Raw genomic sequence first — 22,764 nt, forward strand, 5'->3', positions numbered from 1 at the left:
AGGGTACTTTTTCTGGCAAAGCAGCTGCCAACGCAGCCTCTTCCCTCAGCTCAATGGCATCAGTGACTCCTTCCCTAGCCCCACCATGTCCTCCTGAGGAGTCCCTCGAACTGTTTGACCACAGTGTTGGGTACATGCTCCAGGAGGATGCCCAGCGTTTTGAAGGCTCTGATGATGATACTGAGCTAGATGAAGGCAGTAACGTGAGCACGGACAGAGGGGGGTGCCCAAGAAGGACAGCAATCTGGCAGTCATGTTCCCTCTGCTGCAGCATACTGCCAGGTTTGCTCCAGTGATGAGGAGGGAGGGGATGATGAGGTCACTGACTCAACGTGGGTGCTTGATAGGAGCAGGGGCGGATCCAGAGTCTAGTCTCGGGAGGGGCACTGCCAGAAAATATATTTTTTTGGGGTACATCTATCGGGGAAAAGGCTGGTGTAGGCGCTTCAATCATCATGGCACCATGGTTGTTATGGTGTCAGGATGATTGAAGCGCATTATTACTATTATTACATTGTTGTAAAAAATTAAATAGTTTAACTCACCATAATGCAGAATCAGTGGAAGCCCCAAGTGTGTCACTTGCCACGTCACCTGTCACCAGATGCAGATTGTCACTTGCCACGTCGCCTGCCACATGTTGCGGATTGTCTCTTGCCACGTTGCCTGTCACCAGATGAAGATTGTCACTTGCCACCTGCTAAGGTGGTCTCTTGTGTCCCAGAGACAGGCAGCAGAGAGATGTTGTAATCCCCATTAGTATAGAATCCCCCTCCCCCCCCCCAAGAGAAAGCGCCTCTTAAGTATCAGTGTTTTATTCAATTATTAAAAGCATACATGAGCACTTACATTTGGGCTGATGAATGACAGCTTCCATTGAGAACAAAACCCGGTATCGTCAAAACTCCAAGTGTGTAGGGCTAGATGGATGCCGGGCGGATGGCCGCGGACCTCCGCTCAGAGACGCTGGCTGTGTGTGCGGTAAGGTAAAGAAGTCACTTCCGCGTTCCAACAGGTCACATGGGTGATGACGTCACTCGGGTAGTTCAGATTCACAGGGATCCACTACGCGTTTCTGAGCATGCGCGAAGCTCGCAACGGGCATGCGCGCTCCTTTATCAAGTGTGTATGGGATGGCAAACAAGGAAGCTTAAATAGCTCTATGTAAGAGACAGATACTGATCTGGACCAATTAAAGAGAGGGGGGGGGGGGCGTATTTGGGAGAATTGGATAACAATAGGAGGAATAAATTCTCTATGGATTACAAATTGATGTAGTAGTGGTAATATATAAAAATAGTAAACTAATAAGGCTAATAGAATTTATCAAAAAACATGAAAATATAAAAATGAGAAGATTAGAAATAAATGAATAAATACGAGATATATGGAATATTAACAAAAATAATAAAGAAAAATACTGGTATAAAAATACTGGTAGAAAAATACAGGTAGAAAAATACATGTTAATAGTAATAAATAATGAGTGATGAACGTAGGAATATCATATTCTATAAAAATAATAAAGAAAAATACTGATTGAAATATGCATGATAATAATAATAAGTAATAAACGTGGGAATATTATGTTCAATAATAAATGTTACTTGAAAAAGTAAATACGAGTATATCATTTGAGACAATAAATTATCTGTAATGGTTAAGAAAAAAAAAAAAAAAACATATATATATATATATATATATATATATATATATATATATATATATATATATATATATATACGAAAAATGGAAAAAATGTATAAAAATATATATATTAATAGGAGTATTATCTTAAATGTCTTATGGTAGGGGGCCCACAATTAAATTTATGCTATAGCAAAGGCTATCAAGAATGGACTGATACCAAGTATAATAAAAAGCTTTAAAAATGATTAAAATTAATAACAGAAAAAGGGGGGGGGGAATAAAAGTTGGGAAGGGGTAGGGGCCATAAGTTGTATAAAACTGGGTTCACAGTACATATGTGCGACATGTATTGTTATACCATAGCAGTATAGCAAAATCAGGAAATAAAAAACAGACGGTTACACGCTGGGTTGTTGGTGTAATATAATAAATACATTCTATATAATGGTATTAACCTCTAATTCCTCATTTAACCCATTGGGTGCTAAAGTGTCCAAAATGAAAATCCAAAAAGTTTCACACTCACATAGTTTAGAGAAACGCTCGGCCTCGGATAATTTGCGTGGAATGGACTCAATTACCCATACCTGTAGGCCGGCAGTGGATTGGTGGTGGTGTTCAAGAAAATGTCTAGGGACGCTGTGTTCATCACAGCCTTTTTCTATAAACCGGCGATGTTTGCCGAATTGTTGTCGCAGAGGACAGATGGTGCGTCCAACGTACAGTAATTTACAAGGACATGTGAGACAGTACACAACGTAGTCAGTCGAACCGTTATAGAAACCTTCCAACTGGTATGTTTTATCCTTATGTTGAAAGCTGTGTTGGCCATGTCTCACAAAAGCGCAGGTCTTACATAGAGCTTTATTACACCTATACATGCCAGTGAGTGGAATAAGGCAAAGAGTGTTCTCTGGTTTAGTGGTTTTAAATCTACTAGGTGCTAATTTGTTTTTTAATGTTGGGGCCCTTCTGTAAGTGACCTTTGGTTTGTCGCCAAGGTCATTATTGAGAAAGGGATCCTGTTTGAGGATATTCCAATGTTTTTGGAGTATGGATTCCATCCTTCTGTGCTTGTTGTGATATCTGGTGATAAAGCGAACAGTGCCATGGGCAGTCAGTTTGGATGTTTTAGGCTTTTTTCCAGAAAGGTAAATAGCATGTGCTTGATCAACCAATTTTTCAGGAAACCCCTTTTCAAGACATTTATTTTTAAGATGAATGCTCTGGGTGATATAATCGGAATCCCTAGTGCAGTTTTGTCTTAATCTACAATATTGTCCCTTGGGAATATTATTTACCCACTGTGGGTGGTGACAACTATTGTAATGTAGATAAGAGTTTCCCGCCGTAGGTTTGGTATAATTACGTGAAAAAATGTAATTCTGATCATGAAATAATTCTAGATCTAAAAAGGGAAGACTCTCCTTATTGTGTTCAGATGTAAATGATAGACCAAGATCATTAGCATTACAGTGGGAAACGAAACTCTCTACTGAAGATGATGGGCCATCCCAGATGACAATAATGTCATCTATATATCTGCCGAAGAAAATAATATGTTGAGCAAAAGGGTTATTGTTCCATATGTATTTGTCTTCCCACAGACCCATGGTCAGGTTAGCATAGGAAGGGGCAAAATTAGTGCCCATAGCTGTACCATGGGTCTGTAGGTAGAAGTCATCATTAAAATGAAAATAATTATGATTTAGGCAAAATAAAGTAGCTTCAGAGATAAAAACGGCCTGTTTGCCATTAATAAGGGGGTCAAGGGACAGAAAGTGTTGTACCGCCATTAGGCCTGTCTGGTGAGGGATGGACGTATACAGGGAATTTACGTCCAAGGAAAGCCAAGAATAGCTGTCTTGCCATCTATAGGGTGCCAGAAGTTCCATGAGGTGTATCGAGTCTCGGATATAGGATGGAAGATTCTTTGCAAGGGGCTGTAAAAATGAGTCTACATATTGGGAGAAACCGCTACGTATGCTATTCATAGAAGCCACGATAGGTCTACCAGGAGGGTGAGAAGAATTTTTATGTATCTTGGGCAGATAATAAAAATAAGGTGTGTTATAAAATTCTTTCTGTAAAAAGGAGGCCTCATTTTTAGTGATAACACCATCTAGTAAAGCAGAGTTAATCAGGGTTTCTGCTTCAACTTTAAATTGGGGCAGAGGGTCAGAGGAGAGTTTCTTGTATGTTATGCGATCCGACAATAGTCGAGATGCTTCCATAATGTAGGATGTTCGGTCTATAATAACAATTCCACCCCCCTTGTCCGCTGATTTGATGATGATCTCAGAGTTGTTAGAAAGAGAATGGAGTGCGGCCTTTTCTCCAGGGGTGAGATTGTGGGGATGATATTTGTGTGTGTTGTCTGTGTGTTCACACAATTTCTGAAGTTCAGAATATACTACCCTATAAAATGTCTCAACATAGGGTCCCTTGGATCTTGTGGGATAAAATACTGATTTTGGTTTAAAGTTGGTATGTTTAACTGGAGGTGAATGATCAAGGTGTTGAGCTAGTAATTCCAGGTCTATATCAATGGCCAGGGGATCTAATTCTAAGTCAGATTCATAAATACTGATGGAGCTATCGGATGTCTCACTAGTAGTCTCACCAGGAGTGACTGCGAGTAAAGTCATATTGGAGGTACTCTCAACAGGTTTATTCTTAGTGGATTGAATATTGAAAAATCTTTTAAGGGTAAGATTCCTGATAAATTTATTGAGGTCTTTGAACAGAAGAAAGGAATTGGGTGGTATGGTGGGTAAAAAGGTGAGCCCTTTACTGAGTTCTTGGCTTTCCTTGGACGTAAATTCCCTGTATACGTCCATCCCTTACCAGACAGGCCTAATGGCGGTACAACACTTTCTGTCCCTTGACCCCCTTATTAATGGCAAACAGGCCGTTTTTATCTCTGAAGCTACTTTATTTTGCCTAAATCATAATTATTTTCATTTTAATGATGACTTCTACCTACAGACCCATGGTACAGCTATGGGCACTAATTTTGCCCCTTCCTATGCTAACCTGACCATGGGTCTGTGGGAAGACAAATACATATGGAACAATAACCCTTTTGCTCAACATATTATTTTCTTCGGCAGATATATAGATGACATTATTGTCATCTGGGATGGCCCATCATCTTCAGTAGAGAGTTTCGTTTCCCACTGTAATGCTAATGATCTTGGTCTATCATTTACATCTGAACACAATAAGGAGAGTCTTCCCTTTTTAGATCTAGAATTATTTCATGATCAGAATTACATTTTTTCACGTAATTATACCAAACCTATGGCGGGAAACTCTTATCTACATTACAATAGTTGTCACCACCCACAGTGGGTAAATAATATTCCCAAGGGACAATATTGTAGATTAAGACAAAACTGCACTAGGGATTTCAATTATGTCACCCAGAGCATTCATCTTAAAAATAAATGTCTTGAAAAGGGGTTTCCTGAAAAATTGGTTGATCAAGCACATGCTATTTACCTTTCTGGAAAAAAGCCTAAAACATCCAAACTGACTGCCCATGGCACTGTTCGCTTTATCACCAGATATCACAACAAGCACAGAAGGATGGAATCCATACTCCAAAAACATTGGAATATCCTCAAACAGGATCCCTTTCTCAATAATGACCTTGGCGACAAACCAAAGGTCACTTACAGAAGGGCCCCAACATTAAAAAACAAATTAGCACCTAGTAGATTTAAAACCACTAAACCAGAGAACACTCTTTGCCTTATTCTACTCACTGGCATGTATAGGTGTAATAAAGCTCTATGTAAGACCTGCGCTTTTGTGAGACATGGCCAACGCAGCTTTCAACATAAGGATAAAACATACCAGTTGGAAGGTTTCTATAACGGTTCGACTGACTACGTTGTGTACTGTCTCACATGTCCTTGTAAATTACTGTACGTTGGACGCACCATCTGTCCTCTGCGACAACAATTCGGCAAACATCGCCGGTTTATAGAAAAAGGCTGTGACGAACACAGCGTCCCTAGACATTTTCTTGAACACCACCACCAATCCACTGTCGGCCTACAGGTATGGGTAATTGAGTCCATTCCACGCAAATTATCCGAGGCCGAGCGTTTCTCTAAACTATGTGAGTGTGAAACTTTTTGGATTTTCATTTTGGACACTTTAGCACCCAATGGGTTAAATGAGGAATTAGAGGTTAATACCATTATATAGAATGTATTTATTATATTACACCAACAACCCAGCGTGTAACCGTCTGTTTTTTATTTCCTGATTTTGCTATACTGCTATGGTATAACAATACATGTCGCACATATGTACCGTGAACCCAGTTTTATACAACTTATGGCCCCTCCCCCTTCCCAACATTTATCCCCCCCCCTTTTTCTGTTATTAATTTTAATCATTTTTAAAGCTTTTTATTATACTTGGTATCAGTCCATTCTTGATAGCCTTTGCTATAGCATAAATTTAATTGAGGGCCCCCTACCATAAGACATTTAAGATAATACTCCTATTAATATATATATTTTTATACATTTTTTCCATTTTTCGTGTATGTATATATATATATATATATATATATATATATATATATATATATATATATAATTTTTTTTTTTTTTTTTTTTTCTTCTTAACCATTACAGATAATTTATTGTCTCAAATGACATACTCATATTTACTTTTTCAAGTAACATATATTATTGAACATAATATTCCCACGTTTATTACTTATTATTATTATCATGCATTTTTCAATCAGTATTTTTCTTTATTATTTTTATAGAATATGATATTCCTACGTTCATCACTCATTATTTATTACTATTAACATGTATTTTTCTACCTGTATTTTTCTACCTGTATTTTTCTACCAGTATTTTTCTTTATTATTTTTGTTAATATTCCATATATCTCGTATTTATTCATTTATTTCTAATCTTCTAATTTTTATATTTTCATGTTTTTTGATAGATTCTATTAGCCTTATTAGTTTACTATTTTTATATATTACCACTACTACATAAATTTGTAATCCATAGAGAATTCATTCCTCCTATCGTTATCCAATTCTCCTAGATACGCCCCCCCTCTCTTTAATTGGTCCAGATCAGTATCTGTCTCTTACATAGAGCTATTTAAGCTTCCTTGTTTGCCGTCCCATACACACTTGATAAAGGAGCGCGCATGCCCGTTGCGAGCTTCGCGCATGCTCAGAAACGCGTAGTGGATCCCTGTGAATCTGAACTACCCGAGTGACGTCATCACCCATGTGACTTCTTTACCTTACCGCACACACAGCCGGCGTCTCCGAGCGGAGGTCCGCGGCCATCCGCCCGGCATCCATCTAGCCCTACACACTTGGAGTTTTGACGATACCGGGTTTTGTTCTCAATGGAAGCTGTCATTCATCAGCCCAAATGTAAGTGCTCATGTATGCTTTTAATAATTGAATAAAACACTGATACTTAAGAGGCGCTTTCTCTTTGAATTTTTTATGTCTATATGGAGAGCTGACTTCACTCAACAGGAAGCTGCCCTTGGTATTGTGTCTGCATAGATCCCTCTGGCTCCCACATCCATCTACATTACGGATGATCCACATACCATAGGCTTTTTAGCATTGGACTGTCTTCATGTGATTATTAATTATTGTTTTTATTTATTTTTAATCCCTTTATAGACTATTATACACACATTCGTGTGGATAGATATATATAAATATACTATTTTTAACATCATTCACATTTATACCTACGGATTTGAGCGCTGCTACATTATATATCTCACCCATTAGTATAGAATCCCCCCTCAGTGCAGAGCCCCCAATAGTATAGAATCCCCCCCTCAGTGCAGAGCCCCCATTAGTATAGAACCCCCCCTCAGTGCAGAGCCCCCATTAATATAGAATCCCCCCTCAGTGCAGAGCCCCCCATTAATATAGAATCCCCCCTCAGTGCAGAGCCCCCATTAATATAGAATACCCCCTCAGTGCAGAGCCCCCCATTAATATAGAATCCCCCCTCAGTGCAGAGCCCCCCATTAGTATAGAATCCCCCCTCAGTGCAGAGCCCCCCATTGGTATAGAATCCCCCTCAGTGCAGAGCCCCCCATTAGTATAGAATCCCCCCTCAGTGCAGAGCCCCCATTAATATAGAATCCCCCCTCAGTGCAGAGACCCCCATTAGTATAGCATCCCCCCTCAGTGCAGAGCCCCCCATTGGTATAGAATCCCCCTCAGTGCAGAGCCCCCCATTGGTATAGAATCCCCCTCAGTGCAGAGCCCCCCATTGGTATAGAATCCCCCTCAGTACAGAGCCCCCCATTGGTATAGAATCCTCCTCAGTGCAGAGCCCCATTAATATAGAATCCCCCTCAGTGCAGAGCCCCCATTAATATAGAATCCCCCCTGCACATGTCAACCCACATATACATGGACGTGTGCTGTGCAGTGCACTCATACTTGTTAGTTAGTAAGTTACTGCTGTCTGCTGTATTATTGTAAGGAGGCGCTGCTCCAGGCTGTGTCACACTGTCACCGGCGTCATGTCGGGACCAGGTAGGCCGGCTCTGAGAGACTCGAGTCCGACCTCCGATGTGACTCACTCACACACTGCAGTGTGACTGACATCACTCGTTGCTAACGCCAGGGCCGCCTGGCGTCTAGCAACGAGTGCAGGGAAGAGGCTCCACCCACCTCCTTCCTTCAGTGTCAGACAGTGACCGCCGCCGCCCGTACCACACGCAAGTCTCTCTCTCGGCGCCGCTGATCGGCACATGTGAGAGACTCGGGCCGGCAGCGGAGCAGCAGCCCCCCCTGGATCCGCCCCTGGATAGGAGAGAGGAGGAGGAGGCACATCACCAACGAGGCAGGATGCCCTCCAGGGGCCAGCCTAAGGGCAGCACACTGACTGCAACACACCTCAGAGCTCCGCATGTGCAGGGCGCTGCTGTCTCTGCGCGTTATTCCAAAAGTTCTTTGGTGTGGGCCTTTTTTGAGACGAGTGCAACATATGTCTCAAGCGTATCTCACGTGGCCAAAACATCTCCCGCTTGGGTACCACATGCTTGACCAGACATATGTTGACCTGCCATGCAGTTTGTTGGCAAGCATACCTAAAAGACCCACACCAAAGAACAAAGAGGACCTCTTCTTGCTCCTCATCAGCTGGGATCTCCAACCCCACTATACCTTCAGTCCTCTCTGAGACCTGCACTGAGAGGAATGAAGGTGTAGAATTAGGTGTGTCACAGCCAAGTACTTGCGGGCAATCTGCTATCGGTACACCGACGTCAGATTGTACCAGGCAAATTTCCCTGCCCCAGCTGCTGCACCGCAGAAAGAAGTTCGCTCCCAGCCATCCACATGCCCAGCGGTTAAATGCTAGCTTGGCAAAATTGCTAGCACTTCAACTGCTACTTTTTCAGTTGGTAGACTCTGCCCCCTTCCGTGAGTTTGTGGAATGTGCGGTTCCTCAGTGGCAGGTTCCCAAATGCCACTTTTTCTCATGGAAGGCGATTCCGGCTCTCTACCGGAATGTGAAAGGCAATGTCCATGCCTCGCTGGACAGGGCAGTCAGTGGTAAAGTGCATATTACCGCTGACTCATGGTCCAGCAGGCATGGACAGGGACATTGCCTAAGTTTCACGGCACATTGGGTGACTCTGCTGGCAGCTGGGAAGGATGCAGGACAATGGTGATTCTGACACACCTCTCTCCTCCACCCCCTCCTCTTCTTCTTCCTTCATGGCCTCTTCCTGTGCTTTGTCCTCCGAACCAGCAGTGCTCCGTAGGCATTCAAGGGGCTACGCAAGTACGCAGGCCAAAAGTCGCCATGCGGTGCTTGAGCTGGTGTGCTTGGGGGACAGAAGCCACACTGGGGCAGAGGTTCTGTCAGCTCTGCAGGGGCAGGTTCAGAGGTGGTTGACGCCACGCCAACTTAAGGCAGGAATGGTGGTTTGCGACAATGGCACCAACCTCCTCTCCGCCCTCCGACGGGGACAAATGACCCATGTGCCCCGTTTGGCTCACGTCCTTAACTTGGTGGTGCAGCGGTTCTTGGGCAGGTACCTGGGCTTACAGGATGTCCTGAGGCAGGCCAGGAAAGTCTGTGTGCATTTCCGCCAGTCATATAATGCCAGTGCTCGGCTGGCAGACCTCCAAAAGGAATTTAACCTGCCCAAGAACCGCCTAATCTGTGACATGCCCACCAAGAGGAACTCAACGTTGGCCATGCTGCAGTGGCTGCACACACAGCAGAGGGCCATTAATGAGTACCTGTGCGACTATGGCACCAGGACAGGGTCAGGGGAGCTTGTTTTTTTCCCCCACACCAGTGGGCCATTATCAGGGATGCATGCACTGTCCTGACACCATTTGAGGAGTCCACGAGGATGGTGAGCAGTGACAGTGCATGCATCAGTGACACGGTCCCCCTTGTCCACCTGTTGGAGCACACGCCACGTGGAATAATGGACAGGGCACTTGAGGCAGAACAGAGGCAGGAAGAGGAGGACTTCCTTAGCTCTCAAGGCCCCCTTTATCCAGACAGTGTTCCTGCGTGCCCGCCGATCACACAGGAAGAGGACGAGGAGGAGGAGGATTGTGTCAGCATGGAGGTGGAGCCTGGCACTCAGCATCAGCAGCAGTCTTTAAGGGATCATTTACAGTCCCAAGAAACCCATGGACTTTTATGTGGCTGTGAAGAGGTGGCTGCGGATCATGTCATCCTTAGTGACCCAGAGGACTCCGGACCGAATGCCTCAGCAAACCTACGCTGCGTGGACTCCCTGATCCTGCAAAGCCTGCGGAAGGATTCTCATATTCATGGTATCAAGGAGAGCGATCAATACTGGCTGGCAACCCTCCTTGATCCACGTTACAAGGGTAATGTTGCGGACCTTATCTTGCCATTGCAGAGGGAGCAGAGGATGAAACATCTTTGGGAGGCCTTGCAGAAACGTCTGTGCAATGCGTCCCCAGAGACTGGGAGGTTACAAACTCCTGTTCCTGGACAACGTGTTGCTGAGGCTTCGGTCAGTCAAAGAAGGAGCGGTGGAGAAGGTGGCCATCTGACCGATGCGTTCAGACAATTTTTTAGTCCGCAGCCCCAAGGTATGATCGGTTCCAGCAACCATCGCCAGCGCCTGTTTTACATGGTGCAGAAATACCTAGGGGCAAGATCTGACTTGGACACCTTTCCCACCGAAAATCCTCTGGGTTACTGGGTCTTGAGGATGGATCACTGGCCAGAGCTTGCACCTATGCTGATGCTGAGTGACTATCCTGTTATGCTGAGTAATTATCCTCTTCCTCCTCAATGATCATGCTGATAGCTTGTAAGAACATTTTTGGTTCTGGGCGTCGCCACCAGTGCCTAAGGCCTAATTTTTTAGCCCCTGTTTAACAGGGATGTGTAATTACAATTTTTGATGCAATTCTTTGCAGCAGGGCTAGTTCCTGCGCTCCAACTAGAGTATCTGTGAGGGGTTGCAGTGTTGTGGCACCAGCACAAGTGCCTAAGTCCCAATTTTTCTGCCCCTGTTCAACAGGGACATGTAATTAGAATTCTTGATCTAATATTTCACAGCAGGCCAGTTTCTGCGCCCACCAAGAGTAACTGTGAGGACTTACAGTGTTGTGGCACCAGCACCACCACCACTACCACCACCAAAGGCCCAATTTTTCTGGCCCTGTTCAACAGGGGCATGTAATTAGAATTCTTGATATAATATTTCACAGCAGGGCCCGTTACAGTGCCCACCAAGAGTAACTGTGAGGACTAATGCTCCGTACACACGGTCGGATTTTCCGACGGAAAATGTGTGATATGACCTTGTTGTCGGAAATGGAAATTCCGACCGTGTGTGGGCTCCATCACACATTTTCCATCGGATTTTCCGACACACAAAGTTTGAGGGCAGGCTATAAAATTTTCCGACAACAAAATCCGTTGTCGGAATTTCCGATCATGTGTACACAAATCCGACACACAAAGTGCCATGCATGCTCAGAATAAATAAAGAGATGAAAGCTATTGGCTACTGCCCCATTTATAGTCCCGACGTACGTGTTTTACGTCACTGCGTTCAGAATGGTCCGATTTTCAGACAACTTTGTGTGACCGTGTGTATGCAAGACAAGTTTGAGCCAACATCCGTCGGAAAAAATCCTAGGATTTTGTTGTCGGAATGTCCGATCAATGTCCGACCGTGTGTACGGGGCATTACAGTGTTGTGGCATCAGCACCACCACCACCATCACCAAAGGCCCAATTTTTCTGTGCCTATTCAACAGGAGCATTAGATTCTTGATCTAATATTTCATAGCAGGGCCCTGTGAGGGCTTATGCCCTGTACACACGGTCGGACATTGATCAGACATTCCGACAACAAAATCCATGGATTTTTTCCGACGGATGTTGGCTCAAACTTGTCTTGCATACACACGGTCACACAAAGTTGTCGGAAAATCTGATCGTTCTGAACGCGGTGACGTAAAACCCGTACATCGGGACTTTAAATGGGGCAGTAGCCAATAGCTTTCATCTCTTAATTTATTCTGAGCATGCGTGGCACTTTGTGCATCGGTTTTGTTTACACACGATTGGAATTTCCGACGACAGATTTTGTTGTCAGAAAATTTTATAGCCTGCTCTCCAACTTTGTGTGTCGGAAATTCCTATGGAAAATGTGTGATGGAGTCCACACACGGTCGGAATTTCCGACAATAAGGTTCTATCACACATTTTCCATCGAAAAATCCTATCATGTGTACAGGGCATTACAATGTTGTGGCAACACCAACACCTAAGGCCCAAATTTCTGCTGAGTATATAGGGCAGGCCCCTACTTTCAAACATCCAACTTACAAACGACTCCTACTTGCAAACGGAAGGAGACATCAGGAAGTGAGATAAAATCTACCCCTAGGAAGGGAAATTCTCTCCTGTAAGAGTTAATATGGGAAAAAATGTGTCTCCTCTCCACTGATGCTTTATCACCAATCCTTGTTTCACTAAAAACCCCAAATTTTCAAAAAACATTTGTCATTGGGACAAAAAGTGAGGGGAAATCTGAAGAGGAGCACAGACAGCAAAACAAATGTCACAGGGGTGATAACCCTTCCCTATGTTTTCCAAAAAGCTTAAAATAGATTTTTTGGCTGGAGCTAAACATGTTAAAAATGTACCAGTTCAAAATTACAAACAGATTCTACTTAACAACAAAACTACAGTCCCTGTCTTGTTTGCACCGCCTGTATACTGCTGTTCACAATATATAGGGCCTGGTGGCCCCACACCTTTCCTTTTTTTAATTTGGGTGCGGGGTTCCCCTTAATATCCATACAAGACCCAAAGGGCCTGGTAATGGACTGGGGGGTACCCATGCCGTTTGTCTCACTGATTTTCATCCATATTGTCAAGACCCGACATTACATTAAAGCCGCAAGCAGTTTTAAATGACTTTTATTCCTTTAAAAATGTCATTTTGTGCAGGGACTGTTCTAAGCACGGGAAACACGCACCACTTTACAGGCATACTATAGACACCCCCCAGGTATGATATTTAAAGGAATATTTCACTTTTTTTTTACTTTAAACATCATTAAAATCACTGCTCCTGAAAAAACGGCCGTTTTTAAAACTTTTTTTGCATTGATATATGTCCCCTGGGGCAGGACCCGGGTCCCCAAACCCTTTATAGGACAATACCATGCAAATTAGCCTTTAAATTTAACACTTTTGATTTCGAACGTTCGAGTCCCATAGACGTCAGTGGGGTTCTAACGTTCGTGCAAGTTTTCAGTCCGTTCGCAGGTTCTGGTGCGAACCGAACCGGGGGGGTGTTCGGCTCATCCCTAGTATTTACTAATTGATTCATTTGGTTTTGGTGTTGTGCTTCATACATAGTCCCACTATTCCCCTTTCCCCTCCTTTTGCCTCTTTTTTCTATGATTCAGGGATGGAGACATACAAACTCTGTAGCAGTTGTTGTCTCATATAAAGTCCCAACAATTTTATTAAACACAGACATCTGAGTCATCCAGGTGGCTAATTAAGGATCCTCTGTGATGGGATTAGTCATGAGTCAGCTGTACCTCATTAGCGAAACCATTGTGTGATGTTTTGGGTAAATATTGGGGTCATTGTTAATGTGGTGAGTAACCTCCTTCTCAAGAGTATAAAAGCCTGTATTCTTGTTCAAATAAACAGTTCTTATTATGATTTACTCCAAAACTGGTGCTGTCTAGTTCTTGGAGTAACTATAGCCAGATCCATTGGTCTTGTGTTCCAGAGCTTGGGAAGCAGCTTCTTGCCGGAGATACCCAGTCAGGGTGTCCGGAGTCCATCACAGGTTCCATCACAGGTTCTATCTTGAGACTTGTTTTTTTTTTTTGAGGGTCTCTTGCCCTTCATTCCCCTACCTAATTTAATGCCCAAAATGACTGGCCAGTCTTCTCTCTTCTCTACTTGTGCCTGTACCCTATTGCCTCTAAACTACTTTATCTAGTAGATGTGTAATACATATACCTGTGAACACTCCGATGGACAGTAGACAGTGACAGCATAACATATAGCCATCAATCAATACAGTTCGATTAAGGGGAGTAAAATAGGTACCCTTTGTCCCGAAAATGTCTTACCGATCAATAACTCAAATGTAAGAAAAATGCTGATTATCAAAAATTCCCGGAGTGTCTCAAACTCCTCATGTTGGATTATGAGGGTCACCTGTAAAACACCTCCTGGGCAAAGCTCACCATCTGATATGGAAATTTATTGATAGGCAACTCCTATCCTCATATTGATTAGTGGTTCCAAATTATTAACAACTACTGCGGTAGGGAACAGACACAAAAGATACACTCTGCATCTTTCCAAATAACTTTTCTGCTTTATTATGACACAATTGAAGGTTTTTATGCACATGATTACGTAGGTATCACATTAATATTACAATTGTACTTGTATGGTAACAAGGGGCGTAACATAGGCAGGCCAATTCTAATCAGGACTCGAAAGAATGCAAACATGTAATGAAAACATTATTAGTGCCATGTGCAATACATACAAAATAGAATACAATTATATACAGAACTTATACATTTCCTCTACAGTAAAAACATGCCCCCAAATGACCTCTTTTTGCAAAGTAGACACCCAAGGAATTTTATAAAAGGCGTGGTCAGTATTTTGCAGATCGCATTTTTGTCACGTTTTGAAAATGTAAAAAAATTTAACAATTTTCCTTTTTTTCTTCTTTATTTTCCAAAAACTTGTGGCAATAAATAAGAGCTACAAGATACTCACTATGCCCCTTAGCAAATACCTTGGAGTGTCTTCTTTCCAAAAAGGGGTCATTTGGGGGTGTTTATCCTGGCATTTCAGGGCCCCCCAAACTGTGATAGGTAGTCAAGAAGTGAAATAAGGAAATTACTCCCTAAAGGTGGTTATTGGATTTTGGGCTGCTGTACATGTCTAGACTGCCAAAAAGTCTCTCACATGTTGTATCTCCATACTTTGTCATTTCCAAAAAATTGTGGCAAAAAATGATATTTTCCATGCACTCAACATGCCTCTCAGCATGAATGAACAAAGTATATGCTGAAGCAAAGGAGCTACCGCCCACTGATTACCCCATGCTTGTAATGCTTAAGCATATAAAAAAAAAGATTCCTCCATTCACATTGACCAATGTGGATGAAGAAATCCCTGCCAGAAAAAAAAGTGAAAAAATTATATGCTGAAGCATAGGAGCGATCGGCCCACTAAACACCCTAAGCTCCTCATGCTTGAACGTACACATTATTTTTAAACTGTGGATGAGAAATCTCTTCCTGCAGCACTGCAGGCACGGATGCATATATTCTGAGAGCAATGCCCTGCTGCTGTCAAAATAAACAGATCAGTGGTGCAGCGGATTGAAGTTCCTGCAAAGCAAACAATGGTTAATAATAAAACACAATAATGATATGAGATTAACTCAATAAAACAACAACTTTTTTTTAACTGAAATCTATACCAAAAAAGTGAAAAAAATATATATGCTGAAGCAAAGCAGCAATCCATTTACTGACTACACAGGCCCCTCATGCTTGGGCATACTCATTTTTTTTAAACTGTGGATGAGAAATCTCCTCCTGCAGCACTGCAAGCATGAATGTATGTATTCTGAGATCAACACCCTGCTGCTGTCAGAATGAACAGATCAGTGTTGCAGCAGGTCTGATGTTCCTGCAAAGTAAACTACAACGGTTAAAGCGTAACTCCACTTTTCTTGAGAAAAAAAACATTCCCCCTCTGGGTGATCTATGCACATTGCAAGGAATATAACAACCTTTGTTGCGGATTCCTACCTTTTGTTATTTTGAAGAAATCCCTGTGTTTGTGCCTCTGTTCTGAGTGAGTCTAATGGGAGTGGTTTCATAATTAACTGTCAGGTGTTCAGCTGCATGGCACTAATGAGGAAAGCTGCTGGGCCTGCACCCCTTTAGACGTATTCCTATTGAAAGTATCGCTCCAAAAATTTTTTTTTGTTGTTGCAGGGGATGCCTGAAATCTAACTTGTATTTTAGGGCAGACTTCTGTGAAAATTGGTGAGCCAATCACACAAGCAGGAAATTATGTTTCTAGGGAGTGGTCAGTACACACTCTGTGTACAGAACAACTCCAGGTAGCCATATTGCAATGTATTCTCAGAAAATTACAGTGGCTGCAGATTAAAAAGGAAAGGTGATTTTTAATAACATTCAATTACATTAGTGTAGCAATTACATGCGCTATATTATTTTTTCTTTAATTGCTATTTTTTTCCCCACAAAGGTGGAGTTACCCTTTAACCACTTCATGCAAATTGCCGCACCTGTATGATGGTATTTTGATGCCAAATACCATTGTTATGGCAGCAGCTAGCTGCCATAACCCCGGTATTTTCAGGAACAGCATGCGTTTCTCTTTAAATAAAAGTGGTCTCTGCAGGGGATTCACCGCTCATATCTATGCCTTGAATAAACGGTCCTTCTATGTGTAACGTCCTACATACACACAATTAACCACCACTGCGCCTCGGAGCAAATCAATTAAATGGTGATAAACATCAATTGGTAAAGTCTATCTACAGCTGCCACTTAGTGTATAATAGTATCTGAAAAATATTTTTAAATCTTGTGACGTGATGATGATGTATTACAACCCACGTGAAGAATAAAAATGTGGCGCTATTCTAATCACTCTTTCCGTAATATTACCATTACAAGTGAATATCCTAAACTACTAACCCTTTTGTTCAAAGGGTGTGAATCAAACAAATAATAAGTGAAAAATAGTAGTAATACAAAATCAGAAAAAAATATAAACAAAAAAACAAAAAACAAAAAACACCAAAACGCAATGAAGTGACTTCAGTGACTCAGTATTGACACATCTGCGTTTTTCAGCAATATCACTGAGTCACTGAAGTCACTTCATTGCGTTTTGGTGTTTTTTGTTTTTTGTTTTTTTGTTTATATTTTTTTCTGATTTGTATTACTACTATTTTTCACTTATTATTTGTTTGATTCACACCCTTTGAACAAAAGGGTTAGTAGTTTAGGATATTCACTTGTAATGGTAATATTACGGAAAGAGTGATTAGAATAGCGCCACATTTTTATTCTTCACGTGGGTTGTAATACATCATCATCACGTCACAAGATTTAAAAATATTTTTCAAATATCTATGCCTTGCCATTACAGCAGAGAACAAGGGCATATGATGAATCGGGTCTCTGGACCCATATGATCGTGGCTCATTGTTTTTAGTAATGCCCATGTTGAAGGTTAGGCCCAAAAAAGTTTTACATTTATAAACCTTGAGAGATCTCCATGCGAATTGTCTGGCAATAGCTGAATTTGGGCTGGTGGTAATGTACTTGTGTGTATAAATTCCTTCAGCTCACAATCGATACAGATCTTCCGTGAAAAACAGCAAAAAAAATCTAGGGGAGTTGATAAATTTGCGGTTTCCACCTGAATTCCAGGGTTGGGCAATGAATGGGGGGGAGGGGAGTACGAGCGCTGCAGAATCTGTGGGCTGCCAATCAGCATTTACAAGCACATCTGGAAGAACACTATGGGCTCTATGGTCGAACTCTTGGTGTCTGCAGGATGCTACTAGTGCTAGCCACCTCACCAGCTTGGACTGCATTTGTGGGACCCGCCAGGTAAACACGAAATACTTCTGTCCTGGTATGTAAAAGACTAGGATGTACTAGGTCGTTGGTACATGCCAGTTCACCAAAAGGTAGTGGGGCACTAGTACTGGAATCCTGCTGCATATAAAACAAATCAAGTGTTCCTAGCACTTCAGCTATCCGGGGTCGGGTACACCTGACCTTAGCAGGGACCTCTCCTCCACTCTGAGCTCCCTGTCAGGGTGCTGCTGCTCTCTACAGGTTCATATTCGGAGCCTGATTCTGTCAGTGAGGACTCCTCCTTCGCTCTCAGCTGTCATACTCAGAATCCTGTATTCCTCTTCACTAGAGTACCTTTGTTGGGACATTTTGGCCACTAAATTCACAGGTACCTAGTGCGACTCACGAGAAAAAGAGCTCCTGGCTCTCAGCGACTGCTTTTACTACTACAAATGTAGCAAGGTCTCCGGCCTCCTTCAGTCTAATGAGAACCTCTAGAGCCAGAGATAGCTGACATCCTTCTGTATATGGTTGGTTGTGAGGCATAGTGGGTGCAAGGTGGAAGTTATTGGGCGCCAGAGACTTCTTGAATGCAAAAGAGATGTTTATTTCTCTTACAAACCTTTTGGGGGAAAGAGGGTTAGTGCCAGGACACCCTTACATAGTTGCAAATTCAATTAGCAGACTTTGAGACTTCAATAGTAGGTCAGTCGTGCAGGGAAAGGCATCCAGCAAGACACCACATCTGCATCTGCAGGAATGCTGTCTCCTATGGCAACAGTCTTTAACAGGTCCTAACACAAAGCATAATGCCCCGTACACACAATAGGATTTTCCTACGGAAAATGTGATAGGACCTTGTTGTCGGAAATTCGGACCGTGTGTAGGCTCCATCACACATTTTCCATAGGAATTTCCGTCACACAAAATTTGAGAGCTGGTTCTTAAATTTTCTGACAACAAAATCCGTTGTTGGAAATTCCGATCGTGTGTACACAATTCCGATGCACAAAGTGACACATCAAGCAGAAGAACAGCACTGGCTATTGAACTTCATTTTTCTTGGCTCGTCGTATGTGTTGTATGTCACCGCGTTCTTGACATTCGGAATTTCCGACCAACTTTGTATGACCGTGTGTATGCAAGACAAGTTTGAGCCAACATCCGTCTGAAAAAAAACATGGATTTTGTAGTCGGAAAATCCTATCGTGTGTACAGGGCATAACAGTTATTTCACCTTCACTACAACTTCTCCTTGTAGTTCTTCAGCCCACTGCGCTCCTGGTCTCTCACTAGACCTTCTGATTCACTGATTTTGAATCCCTTGAGCTTCTCCAATCTTCATGGTGGTATCTTCCTCAAGTGTCACCTTTTTTTCTGGGTCCCTAGCTTGGCACTCCAGATACTTCTCAGGTTTCACCCCACTGGCCTGCTTGGTCCCTGGCTTGACACACAATGCTGCTCTACAAGCGTCACCTCTGCTGGTTGGGTCCCTGGCTTGATCACCGCCTGAAGTTTTCTGATTCTCCACAGTGCTGTTTGGTGAGAATACTGCTCTGGTACTTGCTTCAGTTACTCACTGAGGTGCCTGGTAATAAGGTGGTTGGTGCCTTAGTGTCGACAGCTTCCCCTCTACCTCCACCCATGACAGGTTCTCCGGCCAGCAGAACCATCACTTTTGGTTGGACTGCAAGCCACAGTGCCAATCCTGCGCTGCTCTCTTACTTCTGGATAGAACCTCAGACAGCCTAGCAGCCAGATGTGCCCGGGATAGGCCCAATCTCCAGCCTAGCAGCCCGGGGCATACGACACACATGCACCTAGATAGCTGTCCAGGTGGCACTGAACATCGATCACCTGACTCCACCCAAATATACAGGTTCTCCCAGCAGGCCAAGAGATTCAGGAAAACCTCTGCCCATTGGCTGAGATACCCCATATACCCGACCTTGGGTTGCTCTTCTCATCTAGTACCACCAAGTACCCGACCACCTAGTGGTAGAAAAGTGCACCAAGGCCAAACTTAGGGAGAAATCAATAGATCTTTAACAATCAAGCAGGATAACTACACCTGGCAAGTAGATTTGTGAGGAGCTCCCTGCCTAAAATCCAGGGTGCTACACAAATAAAGCTTACCTGCTAGTGCTAGAAGAGATCAGGCCTGCTTCTGCTAACACTGCGGTTATGTGTGCAATGTATCAGAGGTGCCGGTGATCTACTGACACTGCACTTGTTGGGGGGCAGAAGGGCTGATCCTGCTAACGCTGCGTTATTAGGGACACTATACTAAGGGGGGACACTAATATAGTTCTGTTCATGGTCAGGATATTGAGCCATACAGACACTATACTAGTAATGGCGGTGATCAGGATATTGATCCTTACAGACACTATACTAGTAATAGTGGTGATCAGGATATTGATCATACAGACACTATACTAGTAATGGCGGTGATCAGGATCCTATAGCATGAGTGTGATAGTGTGCAGGCAATCTAATGCTAGCTGATCCTGGCGCTATCTGATGTAACAAGTGACGCGATTGGTGAAAAATACGGTACACTGACGCTGTACTAATGGCACTGGTTGGGTTACAGGGGTGATCAAAGGGTGAATGAGGGCGATCAATGGGGTTAAATGTGCCAATCTAAGGTGTGTGGGTGTAAAGTGTGGTGATTCTACTCACAGTGTGGTGTTCTCTTCTCTTCCTGAACCGAAAAGGACTCAGGAAGAGAAGAAATCACAAGATAGCTCCCCGCGTTTATAAATTAAAACACAAGAGTGATTTGTCATTGGCTGCAGGTGATCAGCAGGGTACCGGGCAAAATCATTGGCTGGAACCTGCTGACAAACTTGTCCTACAGCCAATGACAGTGGAGGTTTCTGGGTGTGTGCGTGCATGGGTGCGGACCTGGAAGAAAGCCATGACATAAAAGCACATTATCAGACCTGTATGAGCCGCCCATCCATTGTATTTTTACAAAACTTCATCCATGTCTTTGGTGATCTCTGATCTCCTTATGAACTGTTTCTTACATGATGAAGATCAGCCATGGAGTATATCTGAGGTGTATATCAGGGTGTGCTTCTTCCCCACATGAGAGCTGTGATGTCCAGCAACATTCATATAGAAGACATTTCCCACACTCAAGGCAATAATACACCTCGAGGGTTGTGTTGGATTCCTGATATACAGGAAGACAGGACTTCAGTGAGGAACAATTCCCTCACTCAGGACAGGAATACGGCTTCTCCTCCGTGTGAGATCTCTGATGTCTGTAAAGACTGGACTTCGCTGAAAAACATTTTCCACACTCCATACAGGAATACGGCTTCTCCTCCTTGTGAGATCTCTGATGTCTGTAAAGACTGGACTTCGCTGAAAAACATTTTCCACACTCCATACAGGAATACGGCTTCTCCCCCGTGTGAGATCTCTGATGTCTGTAAAGATTGGACTCCGCTGAAAAACATTTCCGGCACTCAGAACAGGAAAACGGCTTCTCTCCTGTGTGAGATCTCTGATGTGTGTCAAGACTGGACTTCACTGAAAAACATTTTCCGCACTCAGGACAGGAATATGGCTTCTCCCCTGTGTGAGATCTCTGATGTGTGTCAAGACTGCACTTCACTGAAAAGCATTTCCCGCACTCAGGACAGGAATACAGCTTTTGCCCCGTGTGAGATCTCTGATGTGTGGAAAGACTGGACTTTACTGAAAAACATTTCCCGCACTCAGGACAGGAAAATGGCTTCTCCCCCGTGTGAGATCTCTGATGTGTGTTAAGATCGGACTTCTGTGAAAAACATTTCCCGCACTCAGGACAGGAATACGGCTTCTCCCCCGTGTGAGATCTCTGATGCTTGTAAAGATTAGACTTCTGTGAAAAACATTTCCCGCACTCAGGACAGGAATACGTTTTCTCCTCCGTGTGAGATCTTTGATGTGTGTCAAGACTGGACTTCACTGAAAAACATTTCCCACACTCAGGACAGGAAAACGGCTTTTCCCCCGTGTGAGATCTCTGATGTGTGGAAAGATTGGACTTCACTGAAAAACATTTCCCACACTCAGGACAGGAATATGGCTTTCGTCCCGTGTGAGATCTCTGATGTGTGTAAAGACTGGACTTCTGTGAAAAACATTTCCCACACTCAGGACAGGAATGCGGCTTTTCACCTGTATGAGATCTCTGATGTTTGTAAAGATCGGACTTCACTGAAAAACATTTTCCACACTCAGGACAGCAATATGGCTTCTGCCCCGTGTGAGATCTCTGATGTATGTTAAGATCGGGCTTCCGTGAAAAACCTTTCCCGCACTCAGGACAGGAATATGGCTTCTTTCCTGTGTGAGATCTCTGATGTGTGTAAAGATGGGATGTCTGTGAAAAACATTTACAGCACTCAGGACAGGAATATGGCTTCTCCCCTGTGTGAGATCTCTGATGTTTGTCAAGACTGGACTTCACTGAAAAACATTTTCCGCACTCAGGACAGGAATAGGGCTTCTCTCCTGTATGAGATCTTTTATGCACACCAAGAGTGGATTTAAAAGGGAAACACTTCCCGCACTCAGTACAGGAAAAGCTCTTCTCTGTTGGAAGGACGGCACCGTCCCTCACAGTCTGAGGTTCCTCAGTATAAGAGGAATACGATGGTCCATCTACACTGTGTGGTTCTGGATGGACATTTGAGGTAGCCGGGTTTTCTCCTGGATTATTCCCGTTATGAGAACTCTGATGTGTGAAAAGTTGTGACTTTAGTACAAAGCATTTCCCACACTCGGAACAGGAATATGGATTCTCACCTGTGTGAGATCTCTGATGTGTGTAAAGATTGGACTTCTGTGAAAAACATTTCCCGCACTCAGGACAGGAATACGGCTTCTCCCCTAAACCAGGACTCCGCCCCCATCAGACAGCTTTGTCT

The 22,764-nt window shown here is 43.2% G+C and overlaps 2 protein-coding genes across 3 annotated transcripts in view; both read right to left on the reverse strand.

Annotated features, from left to right (window-relative positions):
• LOC141122000 (uncharacterized) overlaps positions 1-22,764 on the reverse strand; it is a 146,884-nt gene that overhangs the window by 108,288 nt on the left and 15,832 nt on the right. The gene's annotated exons all lie outside the window — the stretch shown is intronic.
• The window catches only part of LOC141122058 (uncharacterized), a 67,495-nt gene that overhangs the window by 43,814 nt on the left and 917 nt on the right, over positions 1-22,764 (reverse strand). The window contains exon 2 of the mRNA XM_073611854.1: positions 21,081-22,726. Within this exon, the coding sequence (XP_073467955.1) occupies positions 21,081-22,726 (1,646 nt within the window). The remainder of the gene's footprint in view (positions 1-21,080; positions 22,727-22,764) is intronic.

This window comes from Aquarana catesbeiana, unplaced genomic scaffold, assembly GCF_042186555.1.
Source record: "Aquarana catesbeiana isolate 2022-GZ unplaced genomic scaffold, ASM4218655v1 unanchor237, whole genome shotgun sequence".
NCBI lineage: Eukaryota > Metazoa > Chordata > Amphibia > Anura > Ranidae > Aquarana > Aquarana catesbeiana.